Here is an 18,481-nt window from a genome sequence, read left to right on the forward strand (position 1 = left end):
GAGCCCTAAGCAGGCATAGAGGACGTTAATCTATCTGTATCTGTATCTGATAGAGCTTAGGCTATAGTTAGAAACCAAAATTTTTTTTTTAAATTTCCAATGCTAAAACTCACATGAATTAACACTTATGAACTTAAGGTACTTCTAGGAACATGAGAAAACTGGTGGGAGCAAACAGTGCCGGGGATCTTTTTCTCAGGAACAATAATGCACTCTGTCCAAAGCTGAAGAAAGATTCTTCAACCACTTTGAATCTGTCACAGGGCAAGTGTGTCATCAAACAAATTTTGTCTTCTTTTTTTATTTCTCTGCAATTTGCAGTAGCATATCCCGCAATTAGCGACTTTTCTACGATTTCAGCAAGAGTTGGCAACTTAGCTTTCTTTGGCATCATTTTTGGCAAAAATTAGCAATGTCCCGTATTTTTGTCGAGCAAATATGGTCAGTTTTTGTGCAGTGCTTTTCTAGTGTCAAATTATTGACTAGGTATTTCCATCGATAGATGGCAGCATATTTTACAAAGTGTGTGGGATAAATTTTAGCCGAAAGGGAAATTTTAGAGGGAAATTTTCCTGGACGAGGTTTCCATCACCTGACTCATACTCTGCGTTGTTCACTTAAGGTGTTTTTTTTTTTAATTTCTCTAATAACACTCCCGGCGGAATTGATAAAAATTCGCCACAAATTCGAATGAAGAACAGTTTTCTCGTAATTTCCTCCCAACCATTTAATGTAAAGACTTCCGTGTAATGTAGAGACTTTCAAGGTTGATGTATTATTATTATTTTTTCCTTTTGAGGAAACTTATCGTCTGTGGAGAAAGAAAAAAAAAATCGCTGAGATAAATGTAAACACGTTGATACCCTAATGTAGTTGCCAGCAGCAGCATTATTATTATTATTTCATAATCGTTGTTGATGTTATCGGTGTTTTGGATCTGCTTGGATTCGGTCGCACGTTAAGTTTACGTACTCTGTCGGGCATTAAAGATGATTTTCAGCAGCAACGATGTCCTGACTCAGAGCCAGCTGAGGAAATTGGCCGATCACAATTACAGCTCATCCGGGAATACGCTGTTGGATCCTTTCCTCCAGCCCTATTGGAATTGGTTGGTCACCAAGCTCCCTCTGTGGCTCGCTCCCAATTTGATGACCATCACTGGCCTCGTGATCACGATCGTCACCACGTTGATACTCGTTTATTACAGCCCGGATTCGAAGCAAGAGGTGAGTTATGATCGAATACATGATCCAAAAGTTTACCTTGTTTGTTTTGAGGAAAGAAAACATTGTTTAGTGATAATGTTGTAATGCATTGGTTCTCAACCCAAGGCCACATGGAAATCCCCACCCTGCGATTCTGAGTGCCCCAGCAAGTGGTGAAGGGAAGTATGCTGTTAAGAAATGTGTCCACTTTCAGAATCCAGTAGAGCTATTCATGGAACCAGGGCAATCCTAACCGTCCCCATGTGGGTATACCCAGAAACCTCATGTGCATCATGTCACCTTAAGGGCATCATGAGCCCCCCCCCCCTCCCGCGCCAAGTGATTTTCCTGGGACCCTACCTGGAAAATTCTTGAAAAATTCAATTACTTTTAATTTTTCTGAGGCTCCTCTTCTCTTGAGGCCCCCCGGGCCATGCCCATGCATTAAGACGGTGCTGCTTACAGACAAGGGTTATTTTAAATTGTTGAAAATAGACCAAACAAAATGCCTATTCTTATTTCCTTCTGCAAAATTATATCAATTGATGCATTTGCTCGTTGCTAATAATTTGTTCTATTTTATATTGTTTCTTTACAGCCCCCAGGGTGGGCATATTTACTTTGTGCTGCTGGGTTATTTACTTATCAATCTCTGGATGCAATTGATGGGAAGCAAGCTCGCCGTACTGGATCCAGTACTCCCTTAGGTGAACTGTTTGATCATGGATGCGACTCAATATCTACAGGTAATCGTGTTCAAAATAGATAAATCTCAAGATTGTTTTTATTTATCAAGTATGATTTATGCTTTGTTGTTATGTGTTTTAAGTGTCTACGTACCATTCAGAAGAGGTTAAAATTTTTGAGTAAATATAAGGCGATTATATCTAATTGGATCAAGTATAAGAAAGTATTTATGGGATCAAGTAGGCCTATCTAAAAATTTAGGTGATCAATATGTGAATATTGCCAATTGTTGCTAAAAAAAATATCCAACTAAGGGTAAAAATGTCAGTTGTTGCTGAAATTATCTGTTGCCAATATGCCTCCTCCATCAAATGCAAATTCCGGTGTCTGCCGTTTTATTTAAAAATTGAAAGACAGATTGCAGTACCACTAGAATGCAAAACATGCATAACTCTGACAGTGTACAGTGAATCCTATTTATAATCTTCCCACTGAGAAGGTTTTCCCACTTATTAAGACTTATTTTTGTCGTTCCAACTTTTAGGCTACTAATATCAAGATTTTCTGTTTAAAGCATTTTCCCTGCTTACAACATAATTTCGTGACAGGTTTGTTGAAAAACATAAGCAGGGTCCATTGTGAATACATTAGGGCCATTGTTCCAGTATGTACCAACTCGTTAGAAATTTCCCCAAGGTGCATGTTTTGTAGTAGTAGCTGTTGCACTAAAAAAATTATCAAATGGGCAGGAAGTAGAAAACAAATCTGCAGTGAATTAAAATGTATTTCATTGGAAAAAATGTTTTACATACAAGTTCAATCTTTGCAGTCAAAATTTTCAATTCTGTCTGCAAATCATCTTTATCCATGATTTTGATTGAAATAACAGATTCCATCATTGCAAAAACACTAAACCTTTTGATATGAATGTCAGAATGATAAAAAAAAAAGGAAAAGTCTCACAAAATGTAATTCATATGGTCAGCCAGTCTCTTGTAAAAATTAAATTTTCAAGTGATAAGAATGAGCCAGGAATAGAATTTTGTTGGGGGTGGGAGAAAACTTTATTTTTCTGAACTTCTCTCTCTCTCTCTCTCTCTCTCTCTCTGCAGGTTGGCAACTAGGTACTTGGTCAGCTGGGATCAGCTAGCATTTTGTCACCCACTTACTTGCAATGCTGAACTATAAGTGGATATAGGATCTTTGAACAAGGGGAGGGGATATCCACCTCCGTCCTCCCCCACCTATACCAATAATACAATTTTTTCACTGAACGGAGAGGGAACTCTGTATACACCTGTGAGCTGAATAGTCAAAGCAATAGCAATGCAAAAGTTAAATTCTATATTCCCTTCTCTCTAGTTGTGGTTCTGGTAGTTTGTATATCATTTTTTAAAATTTAAGTGGTCATTCTATCATTAGAAGTTGATTTATCTGAAAATGTCACTCTCCACACTGTTCATACAGAAGTTTCAACTGGCTGATGTGAAGATAAATCTAGAAAAGAAAATTCAACTTTCTCTGTGGAGAATCACACCCATATCATCTCGCTTGCTAGGTGAGTGCTGCTGAGTACAAAGGCAAAGACCCTCTTTCCTTAGATGTGGGTTTGACTCCCCACAGAGGCAGTTGAATTTAATTTTCTAGATTTATCTTCACATCAGCCAGTTTTTGATACCTTTGTATGAATAGCAGAAACAGACATCTTCGTATAAGTCACTATCTGGTGGTAGTGTTAGCAATTGTGAGCTTTGGCCAGAGTTAGGTGTGACTGTCCGTGTACGGTCCCGTTCAAGCGCACATGAGCTCTAAGGAAAGAGTTTCAATACTCGTACCTTTGTAATGTAGTTACTCACTCATAAAGTAAATAGGACATGGGTTGGATTCCCTGCAGAGGCAGTTGAATTTTTTTTCCTCTGGATTTATCTTCACACCAGCCAGTTGTTGAAACCTTTGTAAGTTCATTTATGTTTTTATTGAATATTCAACTGACTTTTTCTTTTTCAGTTTTTGTTTCATTAGGCATATGTATTGCTGTGAAGTTAGGGACATACTCAAACTGGATGTTCTTCCTGTGCTTCATTGCTATAACTTTATTTTATTGTGCTCACTGGCAGACATACATCACAGGATCTCTGAGATTCAATAGGTATAGAATATATAATTTCTTTAGAATGCATTTTGATGTTACAAAGAGTTGTTTTTAGTTAATTCATTATTGAATACGTGACTGATAACATTTCTACTTTGTGCATTTGAACAGCATTCAATGTTTACAAACACATGACACATATGACAATGAAACCTCACCACAACGATACCCAATATACAATAAATCCCTCTACAATGATATTTTTTCAAATCTTCTTTGGAATCACCTACAGTTCAATGTTAAGCTTCTCTCGATACAATTATATCCTTTACTATTATAAATTCCTCTACAACGATATTTTTGAAGATTTTTGAAAAACCGCTACAATGAAATTTTTAATATTTGCTCAAATTTGTTTTGAATTTTTTTAACTTTGTAACTAATTTTTGTTCTTTTGAAGGCCTCTAATAACTGATAATTGGCACCACGGGATCACTGACATCACTAAGGAAGTTATTGCTATCTCTGCTTTCTGTGCAAGACACAAAAGTACAATGCAATAAACAACTTTACAGGGGCAATGCATATAACTGAATTTTATTAATAAACCAATCAATTAATTTTTCCCGGTCAATAACTGCATAAAAACACATTTTATGGTGGTACTAACAATGCAGATTTAGAAAAGATGCCAGCAGCAGTATAAAGATGTCAACAGCAGCATAAATTTTATGTCACATGATGATAATACTGTCTCTCTATATAATGCTAATTCCTCTACAATATTTTTTTTTTGGTGCACAGAAGATTGTTATATCAAAGTTTCACTATGTTTTTAAAACTTTTTGTCTAAATTATAATGAAGTTCATGTCAAGACAATCTCTTGTATATAATTTGTGTTCATTTGAGTTTTTTTCCCCTTTTAAATACGATTTTTTTATTATTTCATCTATTCATAATCATTGTAAAATTAATTCTTAAGCATCCCTTTTCTGCTTGAATTTTAAAAAATTTCAAGATATCCTTAAAAGCACCATAATGTGCATGAAAGATCAGAGATCCACAACTGATGTGTGTCATAAGATATTTTCAGGAAAGTTACAAAGTATTTTGGAGATAAAATTATATCAAAAGCGCTGCCTGGCAGCCAAGTGGTTAGGGAGCTGGCCTCTCACTGTGCAGGTCTGGGTTTGAATGCTGGTTCAGGCACGGATGTCTACTAACACTAACAAATTCCCTTGACTGATCATTCTAATCCCTTAGGAATACATGAGGATCATGTTTATTATAAAAAAATGCTATAAATCCCAGCCAGTTTGTGTCGCAGCACTTCAGGGTGTCATCGAAATTCCCTGATATCAAGCAAGGGTGCTGGAAGTAGCTTGCTACTTCTTACTAGTAGTGAACCCAGTTTATAACAAAACTTTGGATACAACAAACAACATTTTTATTCCATTGATGTTTGTTATAAAAGGTTTTGATCATACATAATTTTTTTCATTGCTAATAGGGCCATCATGAAAAAGTTTGGGAATTTCTGTAGTACATTATAATTAATTTGACTTCATAAAGTCAAAACATTGAAATATCTATCGGTTTGTATTAATATATATTATATGATATAATTTTTAATAGAATATTGAAGTTTTTCAATTTTTCTTTTTTTTAATAATTTCAGTTTTGACGTCACTGAATGCCAGTGCAGCATAACATTGGTACATATTATCTCAGCCATCTTTGGGCCATCTGTGTGGACATATCAGGTATGCTGAATATACAGATGTAAAGCTTATTCTACAACTACCTACTAATGTTTAATAATATAATACTATCTATAAATTTCCATTGTTGTCTTCAAAGGTTAAGCGGTACTATTTGTAAATCTTAAAATTTATAGCAGTGGTTCTTGACCTTTTTTGACTCGCAGAGCTCTTTTCAGTATATAATTTCTATGGCGGAGCCCTGTTTGACTCGAGGAGCCCTTTTTTGTTCATAATTTTTATGACAGAACCTTGTAGGCCTCTTTTATTTATTTATCTATCAAATTTAATGATTCATTTTATTTTCCTCTAGTCGCCGCGGAGTCCCTGGGAGTTGCACATGGAGCACCGGCTTAGAACCACTGATTCATATCTTTTCAGTTACACTTATTTCTCAGTGTTTTGTGGAAATTCTCTCCGAAATTGTTTTCTATACTTAAATATCCTGTCCTTAAGACATGGCCGTAACTAGAATTTTTTGTGGCTCCCCACAACTTTAAAATTTGATAATTTTGTAACAAAGTTCTTTGTTCCTACATAAAACTTCCGCCCCCCCTAAATTTTGCTGCCCGGGGCAGTTGAAAGTGAAAAAAAATTAAGATTCATTGTGTATTTTTTTGGGGGGGGGGGGGGGAGGTGAGTTATAGCAGCTATTCACAGAAAATAGATGTCAGGTGGGCATTATATTTATACACTTTGTATGCAAATAATTTTATTCTAATAAAATTACTATACTTTCAGCTTCCATACATTGGAGTAGAGTTACGCTTGTTTCCAATGGCCTTAGCGTTTTGTATGTCCATGCTGTTATGTTATTATCACATGAAAGTTGTTTGCCAAGGAGGAATCGGTAAAAATGGCGCAACTGTAGCTGTGAGTGTTTCCTATTGTTTTTTTCATTTATTTTAATTGGGAGAACTATATAAAGAAAGGAAAGAAAACCCCCATTTTTCCTATAGCATAAAAGTAGAAAACTTCGTATGATAAAATTGCATCGCTATGAATTCTTTTTATGAGCTTTCTTTTCCTACTGTTTAAAAAAATGTTAATAGGCATTACAAGTTTGGTAGCCCACTTGGTCCTTGTTAGTATTGCTCTTAAGTCAGCTTATTTATTAGTTTTTATTTTAATTTTTATGTAAAGACTTTTTTCTTTTCTTTTTTTTCGTTGCTGCGATGTTTTGTCACAATATATTTGTGGTTAAGCTTTTTTAAGAGATCTCTTCTGTCTTCGGACCACACAAAATTGATGAATTTTAAAACAGCTTTTGCAAAATTTATAAAAAGCGGCTAAATATCAATAAAAATAACATAAACAGAAAAATATACATACTAAAAATATAATACATTTGCATATGTACAGTATAATACATAAATTTTGCTTTTGTTTCTTTAATATGCGCACACAATTCTGCAGTTGCTATTAGTATGGCATCACATCTTTTGGTACTGTTGCCACATGAATTCATTAGAATATTGTTAAGGATAGTAATGAACTGTATCCTGCAATTTATTCAACCATTTTTCCAACGAATTTGTTACGATCAACTTCAAGTAGTCCTTGAAAAATTTGTAAGAGGCTTGAATAGTTCCTGTTTGTACATTTCACCATTACTAATGCTTTGTCTTTTTATTACATCAGTTGTTTCCACAATTTCTTCCTATTTTACACAAAGGCCCAAAATGTATTCCTGAGAGTTTAAGTACCACAAGTTTTTATTTGTGGTACTTACCAATGTCTTTAATGAACATATTTTTTGTAATCTGCTTTAGTACTCACATTTTTTTTAATGTATATATATAATTAAATATCTATTTCTATATTTAGGATACCAGTGTGTTGTCTCCTTCCATACCAATCGGTATAGTGAATATCCTTGCTTTCACTATATATCAGAAGTCCACTCAAAATGTCTATGAAAATCATCCGTGTTTGTATATTTTGGCCTTTGGAATAGTTGCAGCAAAAGTAACAAACAAACTGGTTGTGAGTATTTTATTTTATTCATTTTAAGAAAATTTTTTCCCTTAGAACCATTTTTTTTAAGTACAAATATTTCAAGTTTCAGCCCACTTTTATTTGTTAGTTTTTTCATTACATTAAAAAAGTGCAATAATTTAATGTGGCCAAAGTGTTTAATGTTATTGATGCGAACACATCTTCAATGCACAGTTTCCAAGAGTGATGGTAAAACAATCTTAAGCCTAAGCTGATACATTCAAGCCTGTTTATAATGAAGTCAGAAAAAACAGTGAAAATGTTCATTGCATGAAAACTTCATTATATCTGTACGGGCATAATAAGCAATGCAAAATTAATGGGAAATAGAAAAACTTATCTACATGCAAAAATATACTTGTTATATGCAAAAATTTGTAATATTCGTGCTCATTATAAGTGTGTCTGACTGTACATTACTATCTGAGGTGAGTTAAGTATGATCTATACCCGGGTGGCCAACTTCTCACTGTTCAAGGGTCATTATAATGGTTGGCTGCGTGCCACAGGCCACACCAGGGACAACACTCTGGCAAGTAAAATTACTCAGAAAACACTGATTTGTGTCCACCATACGTAATATGGTGAAAAACACTTACAACACTTAACACTTAAACACTTTAGTCAATAAAACTTCACCCTGGGCAATGCATCAAAAATTAGTTTCTTTTAAAAATTAGTCCATTCAATTACAACCATAGTGTGGAATTTAGACAAAAAAATTTCTGCAATTATTATTATCCTTTACTCCTGATTTGACAATGGGTAGAATAGACGCTTAACGAACTGATTCACGCATTGGTAGACTTCAATAGTAGTGTTATTAATGGGATGGGAAGCATAGCAAAAGCCAGTCATGTGGATAGTATTAACTATCATGGAAAACCCATGATGGTTTGAAGATAAAATGAACTAGCTTTGCAAGGACCATTCATATGTAGATGTGAAAGGACGCTCACCCACACCATCACCTGGTGCTCCTGTATGTCCATGAGATTACACGGAACCAGATTTGCAATACATCTATTCTTATTACTTGAGTTACCTTCTTGGAAAAGAATATCTGAATTTTTTGATTTGAAGAAGTGTTAGTCTGCTGCAACGTGGAATGCCATTAACTTGCTATATCAAAATTTCAAGACAAATTCGTCTCTGTTTTCGACTCAAAAAATCATCATGAAATGGGTGTGGAACTCTTTTATTCAACGGTACAATATGAACCCGACCATTCCATATGACATATTTTTTCTCTTTAAAATTATTGAGGTAAATTGACTATAAAGCCTACTGTATTCTACTGTAATTTTGAGACGTGATTGTGATTTGGCATCCACTTTGAAAAGTTTTGACATTGTTAGCAGAACACCAAATATGCATTCAGCTGCAAATACAGAGGCCACAAAAAGGCAACTTGCCCGCCGAGGTGGTGGAAAGAAATGGGGTAAAAATGGTCTTAACAAACTTTGAGAGCAATTCATATGTACGAAAAGGCAGTATGATGTTAAAATAGCTAATTACTATTGTCACTATAAATAATGAATGTAAATAGCCTGTTAATCAGGCCTGCTCTGGAAAATGATGTCATAAATAATGATAAAGTCAATTTACAGTAATTTCACTTAGTTGCAGGCCACATAAAATCACTTCACGGGCCAGCTGTTGGCCATCCCTGATCAATACTGAATAGACAATTCAATCTATCTATATATCTAGACATTTAATCTATTTTGTTGAAATAAACTATGTACAGTAATTTAACTCAGAGAAAATTAATGCAGCTATTAAAAAATAGTGAGTAGCATTGAGTGAAAATGAATTTTTATTTGTAAAACTTATTGAATAAAGGAAAATTTCCATCTATATTCAGTATTTTCCATAAGTTACCAAGTTACTTCGTAACCATAGCATGGAACCAGGTTTTTTGTAAAGATTTTTTTTAGATTGTGAATAATGTGTTTACCTTTTTTAGTTGGCTCATATGACAAGGAGTGAACTTGAATATTTTGACTCGATACTCATTGGTCCAGGAATGCTGTTCCTTAATCAGTACTTTAATACATACTTCAATGAACATTTTGTGCTGTGGTTATGTTTGGTTAGTATTCTTATTTCATATTGACCATTAAATATTCATAATTTATAAATTCAAAAGAATCAGTTGGAGTTGCAATCCTATTATGAATAACACAAAAAATATCCATAACTCAAAATAATAAGATTTCAAAATATTTTCACTTTGTGCAGTATTTTAATGAATGATGATGGAGCGCATTGTATTTAAAGTGCCAATTTTATTTCTGAAAGTGGAAAAATAAAAAAAATATCAATCTTAACATTGAAAAAAAAAACCTTAAATATTATCAGCCTTGTCTGTTTTTATTTCTTTGAATTTTGTATGACTTAGTCAATATTTATGAACAATGGCTATTGTTATTTTGATTCCAGATATATTCAGTAGCAGATCTAGTGCATTACTGTACAATAGTTTGTAATCAGATTTGTGGATCTATGAAAATACACCTGTTCAAAATAACACCAAGAACTCCACATAGGACAGAAAACAGTTTTCAAACGGCGATGAATAGGGGTCAGTTGGGAGCTGGTGTGAGACCCAGTTTCAGATCTAGTGGTCATAAGGCAGCATGACTTTTTTTTCACAAAGAAACAACACCTCATCTCTGTGTTTTTGTTTGTTTATTCTTTTTCTCCCCTTAGTGTGTGTGTGTGTGGTTTATTGCAATCTGAAAAAAAAAATTAGTAGAGAGTTTACGATACGATTGTTTCTTTTTCTGATGTCCATTTAGTGAAAGGTAGAATTTCAATATGTATACACACCATTATGCCAGATAAAAAAATATTTTGTGAAAGCTATTTTTGCATGTGAAGCATTTTCCCCCATTTTTCTTTTTTATTGTAATAGATATTGCTAGTGAAAGTCAGAAATTTAATGTGAGAAGTGAATGTGATTTGATTAGCAAAAAAAATTAGCAGAAAATCTGTGTAAAATCTTTTTATCATGGTCTCAATGTGTTTATATTCCATCAATATTTGTATGTAGAGTTGTAAATAACAAATGATATAAATATATTAGTTATATGATTTTTCGTAATTTATCATTGTACTGATGCCAATTTAAATGAAATTCATATGTGTTAGTTTGTGTAGAGTGAACACATGCTTTCACCATTATTATCTTTCCTTAAAATACTTTGCGTGTTTATCCCTGATTTTAAATAGTAATGGGTGATTTAATTACTTTGTTTCTGATATGTTTAACTGCCATAAATATTTTTGCTTCAAAGAAAATGATTCATCCAAAATTATTCTTAAAAAAATGTCTTATTAAGCAATTAAAAAGCACTTGAAACTATCTTATGGAAAGGTCTATATCCACCTACCACTTATGCTTGAAACATAACTTACTTTATATATTATAACTATGTGTATACTACGTCTCGGGAAATAATATTTTATTATTTACATTTATGATTATCATTTTATGTATTTCTAATTTTCAGGAGTCATTCAACATACAATATACTATAAGATTAAACTTTGTTGTAAATGAAAAAAAAAGTCTGTGATTGAAAAAAAAATATTTACATCATGGTATGTGTAATTGTCATTGCTATATCTGTCTTTTCCATGATAGTTTTATTTTTTATGAAGTATAAATATTGGGTTGGAAATAAAGTAATGTTTCCTAAAATGAGAGGTAACAGAGTGAAGTGAAATTTGCAAAAATTAAGTAAAACTTTCATTTAAAATTTTTTGGTAATTTACTCTTCATTTTTTTTTAAATTGGTTTTATGCATTATATTTCCTAAAACAATTGAAAGAGGAAATCTGTTTTCCGAAATACAAATACAAGGGCCACAACAGGCAAAATGCCAATGAGGTGGCTGAAAAAAAGATGCCCATTATATATAAAAAAATATGGATGTCAAATATAACCAAAATATAGCGACCCAAAATAAAAGCATATATCACAAAAGAAAAACTAATAACTAATACTATATAAGAAAATATATAGTTGTCTAAGTATGGATATATCTAAGTATGGATAGCTTCTAGATTTATCCCACTATGATCTACCTCTTATTTAAATTTGTCAATTGTGTTTGAATTCATGACATCCGAAGGTAAGCTATTCCATTTATTAATAACCCTATTGGAGAAAAACTCCCTGCAACACCACAACCTAGAATTATCCATTATTAAACAATACCGGTGTCCCCTTGTCAAAGCATTTGATTGGTGGTGTATTGATAAACACCTATCCACCCCGTTGAAATGTTAAGCACTTTGATCATATCCCCCAATACCTGTGTTTCTCCAATGTAAACATATTCAAGAAATCAAGTCTTTCTTCATAATACAAGCCTCATCTGCCAACAAGAGCACGCATCACTTTTCTGCGCACCCCCAACGAAGTCTATATCCCTCTATAGGTAAGGTCACCAAATATATGTATATAAATATTTTCTGTTTATTAAACTTAAAGAGAAAGAAAAAAATGATGGGAATTGTGCAAGAAGTGCTTCTATGACTTAATGAATGTTTGGATTCAAAGAAGTCTGTAAATGCTCATTTCACTTCATAACAGTTTGTGAAGCTCTTTCTATCTGGAAAATGCAGTGTGAACCTGAAAGAACGGTTATACGAGTGAGAATAATTGTTTGTAGAATACATTTATAACACGCGTGATATTTCTGACCCAGTTTTGAGATGATGTTATAGATTATTAATGTTTGGTAATAGGCTTTCTACTTTGTATGTGAATAAAGTTCCTTATTTTGGCACCTTAATAAGTTGATATAGATAGGTGATTATGCTTGTTTGGGTAATTTTCTTGACTAAACCCTTGAGCGCTTGCATGTGGATTAAACTTCACTAGTGTCTTCTAAGCAACCATATTATCAGTTGGTTATGTGGTACTTTCTATGAAGTCGGAAAAATTCTCTGAGAAATTTCTCCTTAAAATCTTCAAACCATTTGGAGTACTTGTATTGAGCTATGGCATGTGCAAGAGAGATGCTCATCTTTTTTTTAAAGCAACTGGGGCTACAATGCTGAAACACTCGAGCACTTCTCTGTTACTTCATTTTTCATCAGTGGATTAGTTTTAAATCAAATATGCTATACATGATATGAAATTTATAAGTTCTCTCACTTCTTTTTATTCATGGCCTCAAAAAAATCATATCTTATTAGCAGAGGAGAGAGAGACACACATATTGCTTTATTTCTAAACTAATGTTATAAAAAAAAAAAATGTCGCAATGCATAGTGAATAATTTTATATACCACATTTATGTGTATATAATCCACACATTAAAAAAAAGCTATCAGAATTTCTTGGTGTGAATAATGTACTTCTGTATATTATTTGCAGCTTTTTTTTTTTCTAGGAGGTTGAAATAGAAGTGAATACCTTTAAAAATTGATTTGTGAAAAGGAGGACTGGTCTGATTATAATCAGTTAATTGATTAATTGTTAATCACAGTTAAAAATTTTAGTTGAGTTAATCGACTATATATTAGATTAAAATTTTTATTAAAAGTTCACAATTTATATATATTTTTATTTGATGAAACCAGTAGATGTCTTTAATTATATTCCTAGGTAAGTGAACTTATATTTGAATCAATATTTTGATCAAATTATTCAAAATGGAAATACAAATCAATTCAACGAAAATTGGTGATTTCAGTTTTAAATTAGGTTTGATGGAAGTTTTAGAAGACAAGATATGTTGTCTTCATTGTGAATAGCAGTTTTAGTCAGGGCTGGAACTGAACTTTGGGGGGGGGGGGGTAGTTTTAGGTGGTAACAAAGAACACTGTTATAGAATTATCAAATTTTAAAATTGTGGGGATAGTAAGAATCCTAGTTGTAGTCCTGTTTTGGTATTTGGGTAACATCAGACCTCTAGCATCATTTGGGAGTAGTTTCAAGGGAGAAAAATAAGTGTGAAGATCAAAAGTAGTTTCAGAATTAATGGCTAACCTAAAATGAATAATTTTATTTAAAAAATAAGGTTCTGCTGAGAAGATTCCAAAATGTTCAGCACTACAAGCATGCATTCAATAAATAAATTAATATTAAGAAATTGTAGCAAAACACTACAATTTCTTAATCTATTACAATATTTATTTGCATGTAGTGAATGTGGGCGAGTTAAATTAATAAAATATATTTTTATAGCATAAATTAATAAAACAAAGTTACCTAATGAGTTTTATAAAGTAATAACATTTGAAAACTTAATTGAAAATGTTTGATTTAAATTTTTTATTAATTAATTTTTTTTATTAACCAGTAAAAAATTTTTGTCGTTTTGCAGGTCTAATAAAAAGAAATTTTTTTTAAATAAACCATGACATATGACATGGCAAGTAGAAAAATTGAAATATTTTTTACTAAGTGAACAACAATCCCCTCCATTCCTTAATATTTCATTATTGGTGTGAAATTTGCATATGTGGATTATAAGCAGGAAATTACAATAGTGTGTGCACTATATTTTCCTATAAATTTACATTTGTTTTCAGATCCATATGCATAGGGGGAAAGTGGGGTAAAACCGGGTACCAAATGTTTTTGAGTGTACATTATCCTGAAACATGAAAAAAAAAAAATTACACAAACTTTGTTGTACAGCTTCAATGAATATAAGTGATTTTTTTTTGTTAAAATTTTTTCCTTAATTATGATTTTTTTTAAAAAAGCAAATACCTGGTTCTACCCCACAGGTGTGGCAAAACCCGGTACCATTCAAATACATGTAAATAAATGTACTTATCAAGAAGTTTATTTTAAAAAATGAAAAATTTATATTTGTCTTTCAAGGTATACATTACACCCACTTTTAATAAATGAGATCCTCCTCCTCCTTTTATGACCATTCAACTTCTAGTCACTGAAAAATTTAAGTATTTTTTCTCATGTTAATTGCAAAAACCCCATTTAAACATGTCATCTTCCTCTGTATTTGAGTAAAATTCTCTACAAAAGCGGCACTGGATCCATTCTTTTCTTGATTTGAACTGTGCAAAATGTTTATTGCAAAATATACAAATTTTGGAATTGTCCTCTTTTCACGATCATTCTATTAAATTAGCTTTATTCTTTTGATTTTTTCTATTGACTTTATCCACTTTATTCTTCTTGCTGCTGCTTTCATATTTTCATTAGTGGATGTTGAAAATATTTATCTGGACTCTTTTATTCCAGCACAAGCTCATTAAGGAGGAGCAATCAGCATGTGCCTTTTCCCATGTTTTGTTTTGAATCTTTTTGAGATGCTGATGCTTCTTTTTTAACATATTGTATAATGGCTTAATAACTTTTTTGGTGTTGAAAACTTCTGAAAGAAAATAACTTTTTGAGCTTTCTTTTTTGTCTTCCTGTGTTGATTTTGAGAATATTATGATTTTAATTACTGGTGGCACACTGACATTCCTGAAACAAAATGACACAATTTTTGTTTAATGATGCTTTCAATTTTCTACTGATGCGTTTTAAATGTTACTTGAAAAATGAATGCCCTCATGTACTTAAAATTATGATTCTTCAAACATTTAGCTGAGCATAGCAGATAGTGAAAAACACAAAATCAAATTATTTCTACCTAAAAACTTAAATTTTTGAAAAAATCACACAGTAACCACCCACTCCCCTAATCTTATTTTGAATTTCTTTTACCAGTCAGCTATCCAATTAATTTCTCCCTTTTCTTTTTTTCTTCCTTTTTTTAAAAGTTTGAAGGTAGTAAAATAAATATTTTCCTGATTAAAATTTTTTATGAATACATTTAAACTGACCATGTTCTTAACTGTTTTTTTTTAAATCATCTAAAAAAAAATTGTGATAATTGGAATTATTACTAATTAGCTTTCAAAATTTGAAATAGATTAAAAATTGGCACAATGTCATATGCCATCATAACCATCCGACTGGTTAAGGTCTGCAGAGCAGTAATTTACTTTTTTTTAGGTAGATTTACAGCACTAGATTCAGAGATAATGCCCTACCCGGTTTTGCCTTACTCCCCCCCCTAAATGGAAAGAATTTCAATACTTTTTTCGAAAAATATAAATCACCTAATTAATTTATTCAAACCCTATAATTTTTGGAGGTGTAAATCATACAATGATCTTGGCTTGGAATACTACACAACTTTTTATTAATACTCGTAATTCTCTAGCTCATGGATGCCACATATATTTTGTAAAACAAGCATACTGGACCACAGTACTTCTGAGATGATGCTTTTGATGATATTGATGCAAGGTTTCGGAAAGAAATCTCTATTGGCTGAATATTATGATTTTTTGAGTACTACAATGTTATCTACCATATTATAACAGTGATTAAATCTGATTTTTCGGGTCAACTATATATAAAGGGGTATTTGAATAAGATACGAATGAGTGAGTGAAAAATTTATTTTTTGAATAAAACTGGTCATATTTTTTATAGCTTTAATGTTTGTTATTGTTAACAAAGAAATCTGAAGATGCAGAATATTTTGATATTCAGTTTGTGTATTGTACTCTGAGAAAACTCGAGCTGCAATTTCTTTCTCATTGAATTGAAATGTTTTTTTATTTCTAATTGTTGTAATTTTTTTCCAAAATTATAAATTTTGTTTCTTGCATTGTAAATTAATTTAAATTTATTAAATTTTGCCATTAATGTAATTCTTGAAACTGGTAATTTATTTTTGTAGAATTGATTTCTGGCATAATGTCTATAACTGATTCTGCCATACTGGTAAAAATTTTGATATAAATTAACACTATTTTCACTATTTAATTGTACAATTTTCTGTACGTTCAATATTCATTTTTTTTGTTTTTAAAAGTAAAAAAACCAAATGCCAATCAGCCTTTTTACAGAATTTTTTGTACATGTAAATTTAAAAATTTTGTGTGAAACATCCTGAATTAACTGAGTTATTACACACCAATATAGCGTTTGATGGCCTTTCATTTTTTCTGCCGAAATTAGAATGAGTATATGAAGTTAATACAGTAAAACCTCTTATAACACACTTTTTGGATCATGTTGATGGGCTTCAATGTATTTTACTACCCATTAACCTCTTTACAGCACGGGCATAATATTACATTGAAACTCCAGTATAATAAATTCAAACAAGTTCTGTTTTCTTTCCTCTCTCGTAACCATCGTGAAGCTTTATAGCAGCCCTATTATCTAAGGAAGATTTTTTTACACACATATAATGTATCTTTCTACTAAGCTGGGCTGGAAGAGATCTCTGCAATGGAATAAGTCCAGTGGCAAAGTTCTGGTGTTCATTCATTGTATCTACTATATACATGTAAGAGCAAAAGAGAACTCTTAAAAAAAACTTACTACCTTATCTATTATTCTTTTACATTTTATATTATATTTTTTTCCTTTCCCCCTTCCTTTTTCTACCGTGGGGTTAGGTTAGGATGAGGTTACCAAATTTATTGCTGATTCATTAAATAGACATAGTCCAAATTTTTTTCTGAATGCTTGTACGTGAAGTGGTTAGTGGAAATTCCTCATTAGCAGACAAAATCTTCTGCTTCATGGGTTTCCATCATCAAGAGGTTCTACTGTATTTGTTCAGATGTTTGTATTTCTATTTATACATTTATTATTTTTTTTATGACCATAGACCCGAATGATCAAATTACCATTAAATAAGTAAAAAGAGTGTGCTGAACATAAAACTAGTATTTGCATGGGATTTCTATCTGTAAGTTAAAATATCTTTTGTGTGGAAGTCTGGGGGTGGGGAATAAATGAGCATTATTTGGCTTCATTTTTGTTCATGTCAGCTTGGCAGAAACTTTATTATAGTCCATGATATATTTCTCATATTTGAGATTTTATTTTCCTATGGAAATCTCTTATTGCTTTGAAGGATACAATTTGAACATTTCCTTTTTTTTCCCTTCTGACAAAAATGAAAAAAAAAGTCTCTTGCTTTATATTTTCTATCCATAAATGAACGTGGAAAAACAATTTTTTTCTGTTTGAGTGTTAATTTTTTTTTATAACTATTTTTTTAGAGGGATTCAAAACTGATAATGAAAACTTAAAAAGGTAAAGCATGCCTAAAAAAACAGTTTTTGTTAAATAAGGCACAAATATTTAGTAGTATAATAGTGAGCCACTGTAATGACATTGATTCTGACAATGAGGTTTTCGAGGGTTTTATTAAGGATTTGTACACATAATGCTTTTGTGATAACCCCACAAGAATATTTAGACAGGAAAGTTTTGAGATTGAGAGGAACCAACTGATATGCCCACCACATCCAATCCATTCATGCTGAAACAGTTGTTCTGCAATGTAAAAGTTGGCTGGCCCTCCATCATGCTAAAACCATATCCTTTCTAAATCCTCAATGGGTCATTCTGCAGTAAATCCAGTGAAATACTTCATGTAATGTGGTACAGTAAACTCTCACTAATCTCGCACATCTCAGACCAGGGTGTGCCGGATTACTGAAAACTAATTGAAAAGCCAATTTAAATAATATAAACTTCTGTGCACAGAGATGCAGTGACATGTTTTCCTCTTCTACGCTTCACGAAAACCTGTATAAAATGCTGGACGGACTGGACTAATGCAATGTTGGATTATTGAGAGTCTACTGTATTTGCATCTGGTGAAGAGCTCTAGTTATTCCAGTAAGATACTTTTTGTGATATGATACTTGCATCTGGGAC

The 18,481-nt window shown here is 32.2% G+C and overlaps 1 protein-coding gene across 1 annotated transcript; it reads left to right on the plus strand.

Annotated features, from left to right (window-relative positions):
• Positions 1-568: 568 nt before the first annotated feature.
• LOC149083158 (cholinephosphotransferase 1-like) lies at positions 569-11,685 on the plus strand. Its single transcript, XM_089236312.1, has 8 exons — positions 569-1,226; positions 1,804-1,951; positions 3,900-4,041; positions 5,664-5,748; positions 6,487-6,618; positions 7,573-7,731; positions 9,713-9,838; positions 10,189-11,685. Exons 1-8 carry the CDS (start codon positions 990-992, stop codon positions 10,387-10,389), a joined length of 1,230 nt encoding a protein of 409 aa, XP_089092438.1. The 5' UTR covers positions 569-989; the 3' UTR covers positions 10,390-11,685.
• Positions 11,686-18,481: the final 6,796 nt, after the last annotated feature.

This window comes from Pholcus phalangioides, unplaced genomic scaffold, assembly GCF_987345545.1.
Source record: "Pholcus phalangioides strain wild (caught in Gottingen) unplaced genomic scaffold, Ppha-v1.0 ptg000009l_1, whole genome shotgun sequence".
In the NCBI taxonomy this organism is placed as follows: Eukaryota; Metazoa; Arthropoda; class Arachnida; order Araneae; family Pholcidae; genus Pholcus; species Pholcus phalangioides.